The sequence below is a fragment of the Otolemur garnettii genome, unplaced genomic scaffold (assembly GCF_000181295.1).
Source record: "Otolemur garnettii isolate 467f Iridium unplaced genomic scaffold, OtoGar3 scaffold00013, whole genome shotgun sequence".
NCBI classification, from domain to species: domain Eukaryota; kingdom Metazoa; phylum Chordata; class Mammalia; order Primates; family Galagidae; genus Otolemur; species Otolemur garnettii.
The window spans coordinates 28,107,317-28,119,063 of NW_003852408.1; the positions used below are offsets into that span (position 1 = coordinate 28,107,317).

Here is an 11,747-nt window from a genome sequence, read left to right on the forward strand (position 1 = left end):
AAAAAAAAAAAAAAAGAGTAACACATGTATCATTTCTCTATCTTCTGGCTAAGATCAAGAGAAGAGTAACAGTAAATTCTAAGATTAAGTGTCATAAATATATCTTAATTCAAAAATACTTCCATAGAACATTTAAAAGAATATGAATACATAAACCATGTACATATTTTCCCTAAATTATCACAAACAGTGTTATTTTAAGGCAAAAATAAAACTGAAATGGAAGTTAGTAAGAAATATTTTAAACACTTTAGCACAGAGGAATTATATGCATAAATACCATTAAAAAAATTTAGGAACCAGAATGAACATTATTATAAAAACTGTTTCAATGTTAGATGTTTTCATAATGCTTGAAAAGATAATAAGTGTCACTGAAGAAAAGTAGCACATTGACATGTACCATACATAGTTTCCAGAGCAGCTTCCTTATTGCCAAGATCCCAATAAAAGAACTAAAGATATTTCATGATTGATGATTGTTTCTTCTATTTCCTGAATTTCTGATCTTTTCTATAGCTTTAAATATGATTATTTATAAAATTATTTCCATGGTGATATCAAAACATCAGATCCTCTTTCCCAAGGACTCACCTGGTCACGGACTTTTTGGGCAATGTGAGGCATGTTTGTGGATGAAGAATGTAACTACTTGGATTGTCTGTTAAAGCATTTACTCTTACAGTTGTTAAGTTTCTGTCACTGGGTTTCTCTTCAGAGATATCTTAAGGACAAAAACAAAAACATAACAACATTAGACCTAATTAAACATATATTTGTAATAAATAAAGGAAGATGTTATCTGAAGCTAAACATAACTGAATTTATGTTTCATTGAGAGTTTCTCTGATGAATCATGATACTTTTTTTATATACAAGTTTTCATAATTTAAATTGAACACCTAGGATATAAAATTGTTAGAAATAATTTTTATATTAAGAGTTTTATAATAGGAAAATATAAAACTACATACAATGTTTATAATGTTTTCGGCAAGCTGTTTTTTTTCTTAAGTTTTAATGATTGTTAAATTAACAAAAAATTGTAACACTAAGGTAAAAATATCTACCTAAACCACGGACTATGAAGGAGCAACAAAATAATGTAGGTACAATGTTAGAAAAGAGATTCTAATAGATGGAAAGGAAGGGAAGCACAAGGAAGAAAAATAATAGGAATATTATCAAAGAAGTAAAGAAAGATATAAAAAAAAAAAAAACAGGGAGTGTGATTCTCCCTTCTGAATTTGAAGGGACAAAGGAAAGAGAAACAGAGCAAAAGGATAAAAAAGGTAAAGTAATGAGTCACATGGCTAACAAAAATATTGATGGAAATACAAATATAAAAACTTTTTTGCACCTATTAGCACAATATTCTTGTTATTGTTGTTGTTATTCTTACTGTTACTATAATTAAGAAGAATTTATTTTATGCTCACTGGTCATTTGGGAGGAAGCAGGAGTCAACCAGCTTCATAGAATTCCAAAATGAAATAGACAGTTAACCTAGACGGGAGTTGAAAAATGAACTTGAAATTTATTTGGGCCAAGAAAATGTTTCCTAATTATTCAGTTCACAATCTTACCTAAAGAGATGAATTTTAGCACTGATTTTCATGAGGCAATATTTAAAAATATATATTTGTTCCTTATAACATTCTCAAATCCCTTATACCCCATTATTACTCACCCTGAGGACTTTTCACATCCACAAGCTGTCCCTGAGGTAAAATCACTTGTGTCGTTCCTGTCTGAGTAGATGGAATTACACGAAGTACCTGTCCATTTTCTGATGGGCTGGCAACGATCATCTTGGGAGTATTAAAAGAAAAAATCATATGCATGTGCCTAGACTGACTTAAGAAAATTAGTAGTTAAATAAATTATTAAATACTTACCTACCCTCATAGTGGATTCTATCATTTCCCTCATATTATAGATGAAAACAGTGAAGCATATAAAAATTTTTCCTAGAGTCTCATAACTGATAAGTGGTGAAGCCAAGATTCAGACAGGCAGTTGGACTCTACATCCTATGCTCGTAACTATTATATATGAGTACAGTCTAACTACTTAGTAATTATATAAGGCTGTGCCTAGACTTAATACAATTACTTTTTGCTACTTATTGTATTATTCATACATGTTTCACCTATTTTTTTGATAATTGTTTGCTTTATATTTTAAGTCATTTTCATTACTTTTAAAAACAGTAACTTGTTAAATGTCTAACTAAACAAGATATCTCTGCATTTATATATATCCTGTGTTGATCCATAAAGAACACTACAGAGGGTTATTTTTGTTAAATAGAAAACAATTTCGCAAAAGTCTGAAAACACAAGGACAATATTTCTTTCTTTCTTTTTTTTTTTTTTGTTTTTTGAGACAGAGCCTCACTATGTCACCGTTGGTAGAGTGCCATGACATCACAGCTCACAGCAAGCTCAAACTCTTAGGTTCAAGTGATTCTCTTGCCTCAGCCTCCCAAGTAGCTGGGACTACAGGTACCAGCCATAATGCCCGGCTATTTTTTGTTCCAGTAGTCATTGTTGGTTAGCTGGCCCAGCTTGGGTTCGAACCTGCCACCTTTGGTGTATGAGGCTGGTGCTGTAACAACTCAACTGTGCTACGGGTACTGAAACTTGTATTTTTTTAAGCTTAACAATGGAACTCACTCTCTCAAATTTAGAGGAATATCAACTAAAAAAAGCATATGAAGTTGAAAAAACCATTTTGAGCCTATTGTATGAAAATGTAATATACTAGGAAATTAGGGTTATTTAATGCTTTCAGACATTTAGACTCCCTGTACATTTTATTACCTAACATTCTCCTATTGATACAGGTTAATTATTTTATCCAAAGTCTACCATTCTCTCTGGCATAGGCAACCCTTCTTTTTTTTTTTTTTTGAGACAGAGTCTCAGTATGTTGCCCTCAGTAAGAGTTCTGTGGCATTACAGCTCATAGCAACCTCAAACTCTTGGGCTTAAGCAATTCTCTTGCCTCAGCCTCCTAAGTATCTGGGACTACAGGCGCCCGCCACAATGCCTGGCTATTTTTTGTTGTTATTGTTGTAGTTGTTGTTTGGTAGGCCTGGGCCGGGTTCGAACCCACCAGCCCTGGTATATGTGGCCGGTGCCCTAGCTGCTGAGCTATAGGCACTGAGCCAGGTGTAGGTAACTCTCCTTAATCATTCAAACTCACTTTCCCAGACTTCTTTCTTGCTATTTAAAACATGAAAACATTGCTGATGTATCAAGTCTTTTTTTTATATATATATTTAAGTGACACTTTATTCACACATATATATAAAAGCTAATTATACGTTGGTAAAGGTTTATAAGAAAGGGCTTTTTTTTTTTGGTTGTTTTTTATCGTAGGGGAATAAATGTGCTACAGTTCCTTTTAAAATAATTTTCTTGGGCAGCGCCTGTGGCTCAGTGGGCAGGGCACCAGCCCCATATACCAAGGGTGGTGGGTTCAAACCCGGCCCCGGCCAAACTGCAACAGAAAAGTAGCCAGGTGTTGTGACAGGCGCCTGTAGTCCCAGCTACTCGGGAGGCTGAGGCAAGGGAATTGCAGGAGTTGGAGGTTGCTGTGAGCTATGTGATGCCACAGCACTCTACCAAGGGTGATAAAGTGAAACTCTGTCTCCACAAAAATAATAATAATGATAATCTTCTTAAGTAAAGATATGCTTTCATGACAGTAGAAAATAAATTGATGCACTTACCTACCAAAGAAATAAAATGTTGATGTTACTTCCTAAGTTAAACGTACCTGGCAATTCTTAACTACTTTCCAAAAAGACTAAGGAGCTAGGTAAAAGTGAGGATTTTCCAGCTTCCAAATGATCAGGCAGAAAATGCAACACATCAGCTACAGAACTAGTAATAGCAAACTCCTGTGCTTTTCCAAATTAGGTACTGTACATAATTTACACACCACAACTCCACATTTAACCAATAAGTAAGTTCCACTTAACCATTGTAAATTATTAGGTCATGGTTACTATTCTTTTAATGGTTTTAGGCAAGTAATTGTAGACACAACAATATAAATGTTGATTTCCTAGATTTGACAACTGCTAAAAAAGAGTTTTCAGAACTACACTAGATACTAATGATAGGCCTACAGAGGCTAATTTTAAAGTGTGTATCAGGGCACAATAAATCCTGCAGAAACCTCACCCTCTGCAATATCATCATAGGTTAATAGCTTTATAAATCATAAACATTAATATGGGACAATCTAAGAAAAAAAACTCTTCAGGTGGTATCTAGTTTCTTTTTCTTTCTTTTCTTTTTTTTTTTTTTTTTGAGACAGAGCCTCAAGCTGTCCCCCCTGGGTAGAGTGCTGTAGCATCACGGCTCACAGCAACCTCCAACTCCTGGGCTCAAGCAAGTCTGCCTCTGCCTCCCAAGTAGCTGGGACCACAGGCGTCCACCACAACACCTGGCTATTTTTTGGTTGCAGCCATGATTGTTGTCTGGTGGGCCCAGGCTGGATTTGAACCTGCCACCTTAGGTGTATATGGCTGGCACCTGAGCCACTTGAGCCACAGGCACTGAGCTGGTATCCACTTTCTTATAGGCTTCTTCAATGAATGCTAACGTGTTCTTAATCTGGAAGGAATGATGAAGAACATACAAGTCCTTTAAAAGAACATTCTGGTTTGGAATTAGTGTCAAAATTTCTTTCTGAAGTGTGAGTGCTTTGAGACTTTTCTGAGAAAGTTCTAGAAGAGAGAATACACTCCTACTATCCATTTGAAGCACTTATTTTTGTGTCTTCTCTTCCTCTTCTACCTCACTTTCCAGAATTTCAGTTTTATTCTTTAGGCTCTGAATATCCTGTCATCAATTCTGCAGTCTCTACCATTTTTTCTATTTCTTCCTGCAATAATGCCAGACCTTCTTTATTAGCTTGCTCCTATGCCCTTTCCACATCCAGTAGACTTGACACATGAGTTAAATTGTTCAGCTTTTCAGGAGGGACTTCCAGGGTTTCACAAAGTTGTAGCAATCTTTTTCAGTAAGTTGAGATGATACTGTATTTATTCTTTTTCTCTACTATTATTCACAATTGTTATTATGACTGATTCCATTATTGTTTGCAAATACTCTCTGCTACTCTTTGAAAGTGGTTGCCAGGTTTTCCTTTTGTTGGGTGCTATCTTTATCTGTTTTATATTAGTACGCTTTGTTTGTCCTTCAGAAGACAGATGGTTTGGATGATTTTAATTTCTTTTTCCTGTGTTTCTAATCCTTTTCTCTGATAACTCTTCATCATCATCAGTTTTTCTTTCTGAATTTCTTTTTAATTGTTGAGACTTTTTCTTGGAAACATGTGATTTGCCAGACATCTTGATCACTAATTTCTCAGGAACCCTTCCAGGAGCCATGCTCAGGATAATTTGTGTCCCTGATGTATCAAGTCTTAAGATAAAAATATCTTGCAAAGGTAAACTCTGATAATAACCATTTACATTTGTTGAGTGCACACTAAGTGTCAGTACTTCAGATATATTACCTCATCACATGTACATGTAGCATATACATTTTATAAATAAGGAAACTGCCATCCAGAGGTTATAAGGTTATACAGAACTATTTTGTGGCAAGCTAAAACTATTTTGTGCAATTCAAACTCAAGCAACATGATTCCTTTTAACTACTACTCTGTAATGCCTCCCAAAATTTAATGATGCTACTTAACCTAAAAAAAGACAGAAACAAAACAATACCAAAAATCTCTCCCAGACTTGAAAAGGCAACAGTAACAGTATTGTTTTAAATTCCATATTCCTCATAATGAGATTAAAAACTTGCAAAAAATATGATTTTGTTCATTCTTAGAAAATGAGTGATGTGGTAATTTTAAAATATAAATTAAACATAAGGAATTTTTGTTTCTTTTTTTTGAGACAGAGTCTCAAACTATCGCCCTGGATAAAACGCCATGGCATCACAGCTCATAGCAATCTCAAACTCTTGGGCTTAAGCGATTCTCTTGCCTCAGCCTGCCTGGCAGCTGGGACTACAGGTGCCTGCCACAACACGCAGTTATTTTTTTGTTGCAGTTGCCATTGTTGTTTTTTTTAGTTGGCCCAGGGCAGGTTCAAACCTGCCAGCCTCAGTGTATGTGGCTAGCACCCTACCCACTGAGCTACTGGAGCCTCCTAATTTTTAATAATTTACTCAATTGTAGAAAAATTTCATAATTAAGACTATCTGTGGAATATTCCCTTATTTTTAAAACTATGCTTCTTAACCACAGTGCAGAAGAGTCTCTTCTATTAGCTTATTCCACTTTGTATCCAAAAAACTATTCAATTCATATAATTTGACAATGGTGAAAATATTACTTTTCCTACTAAAAAACTCAGCTAATTACTTTTAATCTTTGCTACAGCAGTTAACAGAGTTTTTTTTTGAGACAGAGCCTCAAGCTGTCCCCCTGGGTAGAGTGCCATGGCATTACAGCTCACAGCAACCTCCAACTCCTGGGCTCAAGCGAGACTCCTGCCTCCGCCTCCCAAGTAGCTGGGACCACAGGCGCCCGCCACAACGCCCGGCTATTTATTTTGGTTGCAGCCGTCATTGTTGTTTGGCGGGTCCAGGCTGGGGATTCGAACCCGCCACCTTAGGTGTACGTGGCTGGCGCCTTAGCCAGGTGAGCTATAGGCGCCGAGCCAGTTAACAGAGTTTTGAAAAGTCATCTGCTGCAATACATTCTATTCAAGGTAGAACATGAAATTTATCAGGAATCCTTAGCTGAGTAGTCCTTTACTTACTGGGCTCTTTATGTACTCTTTCTAATAACCCCAAATATTAACCCTGCTTTCCTCCAAAAGCTCTTCATCCATTGCAGATTTATCCATTATAGAATCTTTACTAATTCCTTGATAGCTTCTATATAAAAAATCATATTTCAAAGAAAAGTTATATTTCTTTCAAAAAGTTCCATTTGGTTGGAGATGATGTTAATGAGGGAGGCTATGCATGTGCACAGGGAGTTCATATTTGGAAATCTTTTCTCCTGCTCAATTTGGGATCAAACTGAAACTACTTTAAAAATTAAAGACCAAAACCAAGAAGTTCAACTAAGTTTCCCAGAATATTATCACTTTCTGATCTTCAGTTTTGTGAAGAAAATTCCATCTCACATTGTTTCTTCCATACTTTATACCATTTCATGGTTTTAGATAACTCCTTTTCTCATCTCTTACTTACAAAATATAAAATCACCTTTATTATAACTTTGTATAGAAAATTTAATCCAATTACAAAGAGAATGATAACTCTAACTTTTTGAGAACTCAACTTTGAGTTGTTCAAAATGAACAACTTTGCTTTTTAGGAGAGTTACCACATATAAAACAATAACCCTTCTACATTTAGACTCCTTGATACTTCTGCTGCAACAAACATACTTTCTAAATGTTCTGATTGAAACTAGAATAAATGTCAAATAACAGGAGAAACTATAGAAGTATTTCATTCTGGAAATGAAAACTTAAAATGTAGTTGGTTCACATATAGATTATTTGTTGCATACTAACCTCTGCCAGTGATGCAGTGCAGCTACAGAAGCTTACCTTTACTTTTCAGTCCTGGTGTAGGCCTAGAAATACATTAAGCCTGAACATAAACAAAAATGACTCCAATGTAGTCAGTAACCTCTCAACCAATTACTCTCTACACCAGAATCTAGATAACTCAATTTAGCTGAATCATACAGGAGTTAAAATGGCATAGAGTAACTCCGGAATACTATAGACTAAAAACATAAATAAGGGCCAGGAGCAGTGGCTCACGCCTATAATCCTAGCACTCTGGGAGGCAGAGGTAGGTGGATTGACTGAGCTCACAGGTTTGAGACCTGCCTGAGCAAGAGCGAGACCCTGCTTCTAAAAATAGTGGGCACCTATAATCCCAGCTACCAGGGAGGTGGAGGCAAGAGAATGGCTTGAGCCCAAGAGTTTGGGATTGCTGTGAGCTCTGATGCCACAGCACTCTACCAAAGGCTGTAGACAAAGTGAGACTTTGTCTCAAAAAATAAAAATAATAATAATAAATAAATAAATACACAAGGACTAATTCTAGGTAAAACAGTTGCTTAATTGTGATATAATTTATCATTGACACGATCATTTTTTTTTTTTTTTGAGACAGAATCTCAAGCTGTCACCCTAGGTAGAGTACCATGGTGTCAAAGCTCATAGCAACCTCAAACTCTTGGGGTTAAGCAATTCTCTTGCTTCAGCCTCCCAAGTAGCTGGAATTACAGGCGCCCGCCACAACACCCAACTATATTTTGGTTGTAGTTGTCGTTGTTTGGCAGTTCTGGGCTGGATTTGAACCTGACAGCTTCCGTGTATGTGGCTGGCGCCTTAGCTGCTTGAGCTACAGGTGCTGAGCCACTCTCATGTTTTTTAAAAAATTTTATTGTGGAAGTAATAAATACTCAATTTGTAGGAAATCTGGAAAATTCAGGAAAGCAAAAGAACATATAATACTTCATAGTATGATATCTCAGTATATTCTTATTAACTAAAAGTTAAAAGTTTTACTTAGTAATTTTCTGCATTTCAATCAAAAGTGTCTTTCATCTCTTCTACTCAAATTATGAACTTGGTCAAAGTACTTTTGGCTACCAGCTTTAAAAGTACTTAGGCAGTTTAATCTTTTTTATCTTTATGCATTGTTATTCATACAACATGTATTTATCTACAAAAATGAGAAAGGGTATGTCTAATTCCTAGTACACAAGTAGTACCTCCACTATTGCTTTTTCTTCAAGAAAGCAGACTACATGTGGCACGCAGGTTAGTGAATGAGATGTTGATAAACCAAAAACCTTCAGTTCAGTTTAATGTACACATGAACTCTGGCACTTTATCACAAGTTGCAACTGACATTAAATTTTCAACTATTCTCAGAGCACCAGTGTGCCTAGATATAGTGACTAAGAAGCACTGGTTTTTTTTTTTTGTTTTTTTTTTTTTTAAGACGGAGCCTCAAGCTGTCCCCCTGGGTAGAGTGCCATGGCATCACGCTCACAGCAACCTCCAACTCCTGGGCTCAAGCGAGTCTCCTGCCTCAGCCTCCCAAGTAGCTGGGATTACAGGCGCCCGCCACAACGCCTGGCCATTTTTTGGTTGCAGCCATCATTGTTGTTTGGCGGGCCCGGGCTGGGGATTCAAACCCGCCACCTTAGGTGTATGTGGCTGGCGCCTTAGCCGCTTGAGCCATAGGCGCCGAGCCAGAAGCACTGGTTTAAAGTACTATTTATAGTATTAAATGGAAATCTTGCAAACTCCTTACTCAAAAATGAAAGCTATGGGAACAGTATTTTCAACAGTGTAAATCAAAAGTGTTAAGAAATTAAGGTCATACAGTAAGACTACTGTATTTTGTAAAATAGCATAAAACTAATTACTTATGAAATATACTCACCATTTGTGCATTAGAATCCCCCAATGACTTAAGTTCATATTGAATAGGTTGCCCATTTTGGTCAACTAGATGGAACTGCTCTGCTGAAAGTGTCTGGGTCTGAGTCAAGGGCCCTGGTATATTCTGTGATGTGAGTGAATGATTTGCTTCCGGAGTAGTGATGGGCAAAACTGTAGGAGTATCATTTCGTCCAAAGGAAGAATCCTTGGAGTCCATACAGGTTAGATGCTTTTGCAAAGAAAACAAGATCACTTTGGTTTTTGTAAGATATATTGCCAATATTTTTTTAAAAATAGAATATGTGTACTAAAAATGCAAAGACAATCATTTTTCAATTAGTTGTTCATTTTACTCTTTCCAAGGGTTGTCAATTCACACAGAAAGATACGAAGTATTTCTTAAGGAAAACTGATTTAATTGCATTTCATTATCTCAATTTTATTAAAATAAAACTGTGAATGGGAATGCAATCAACCTACAGATTTTTTTTTGTTTGTTTTTTTGAGACAGAGTCTTACTTTGTGGCCCTTGGTAGAGTGCCGTCGCATCATAGATCACAGCAACCTCAGATTCTTGGGCTCAAGCAATTCTCTTACCTCAGCCTTCTGAGTAGTTGGGACTATAGGCACCAACCATAATACACAGCTATTTTTAGAGATGTGCTCTCGCTCTTGCTCAGGTTGGTCTTAAATCTGTGAGCTCAGGCAATCCACCTGCCTCGGCCTCCCAGAGTGCTGGGATTACAGATGTGAGCCATTATGCCCAGCCCAGATTTTTCTTTGTATACAAATTTTTATGAATACTTCAAAGCATTAATGCTTGATATTATAAGGCTAAATACACTGTTATTATAAAATATATAAATAATTAAATGTTAACATTTTGAACACATTAAATATAACAGCTATCTCTTAAGTATAAAGGGTTGTTAAATGCCATGCTGTTGTTCCCTGGGATGGAAAAAAGTTTTCAGCTGAATCCCTACCTCAAATACCTGAGCATCTGTGTTTGACTCTTCATCATCATTATGGTTGACTCTTAGTGAATCATTAGACTGTTCCATGCTGACATCTTATTCAATTCCATTTTCTTCTATTGTTTAATAGCTGAAAGAGTTTAAATATCTGATCAACTAATGCACTTCATACTTGACATTGGGATATTTATGAAATTTTTTTTTTTTTTCAGACAGAGTCTCAAGCTGTTGCCCTGGGTAGAGTGCCGCCGTGGGGTCACAGCTCATAGCAACCTCAAACTTGTAGGCTTAAAGCGATTCTCTTGCCTCAGCCTCCCAAGTAGCTGGGAGTATAGGCACCCGCCACAACACTCAGCTATTTTTTTGGTTGTAGTTGTCATTGTTGTTTGGCAGGCCGGGGCTGGATTTGAACCTGCCAGCTCTGGTATATGTGGCTGGCGTCCTAGCCACTGAGCTATAGTTGCTAAGTCGAAATATTTTATTTTAAACAAATCTTTTGTCTTCCCTACTATGCTACTCTATACAAGTTAAGCAAAATCATTTCCATTCTAGAGGTAAGAAAATTAACATTTTTGTTCAATGGCTTACCAAGGTACCAGAATATGTTCACAATTGAGCAAAAATTAGTGTTATATAGTTCCCTCATCCCTATCCTTAATTACATTCCTACACTAGCTTATTAAGAATGTTTTTATGTCACAAGGCACTGTTATACCTTTTTTAAACACTTCTAAAATTCTCATTTTCCAATATTTAAGGCAAATAAAGTTTTTAACTCTATGAGCTGGTTATGCCCTACTAAAAATTATATGATTTCAGAAAACATGTCTTGGTGTAGATAGGGATTCTGTATATACAATTCTTAACATTAGTATACAAGAATACCACATAATATTAGCTTGATAAGCTTTGAAAACAAAGAAATATGAATGCCAAACACTTTGACACTTAGGTCTAGTACTAGTTCTTAAGTGGGGCAATTCTAGAAGGAACACAATTAGCCCCATTTTAGTACATGACTACAAAGTATCTTTAAATTCCATCTCCTTTAAGATTTTACATTATCACCTGTACCCTAATCTAATTTAATACAAAAATTCCAAAAATTTGTAGTTATCACTTGGGCTACAAAAATAAGAGCAATTTTATTTTATAATGTTCTGTTCTTTTTTGAATTTTGGGCTCGGCGCCTGTGGCTCAAGCGGCTAAGGCGCCAGCCACATACACCTAAGGATGGTGGGTTCGAATCCCCAGCCCGGGCCTGCCAAACAACAATGATGGCTGCAACCAAAAAATGGCCAGGC

The 11,747-nt window shown here is 36.3% G+C and overlaps 1 protein-coding gene across 3 annotated transcripts in view; it reads right to left on the minus strand.

Annotated features, from left to right (window-relative positions):
- Positions 1–11,747, minus strand: part of CARF (calcium responsive transcription factor) — a 63,222-nt gene that overhangs the window by 33,011 nt on the left and 18,464 nt on the right. For 2 of the 3 annotated variants that reach the window (XM_003785026.2, XM_023510442.1), the window contains exons 3-6: positions 10,453–10,573; positions 9,468–9,695; positions 1,691–1,811; positions 595–724 (exon numbers count right to left, since the gene is read on the minus strand). In XM_003785026.2, the coding sequence (XP_003785074.1) occupies positions 595–724; positions 1,691–1,811; positions 9,468–9,695; positions 10,453–10,530 (557 nt within the window). In that variant the 5' untranslated portion in view covers positions 10,531–10,573. The remainder of the gene's footprint in view (positions 1–594; positions 725–1,690; positions 1,812–9,467; positions 9,696–10,452; positions 10,574–11,747) is intronic. The other variant, XM_023510441.1, reaches the window with a different exon arrangement.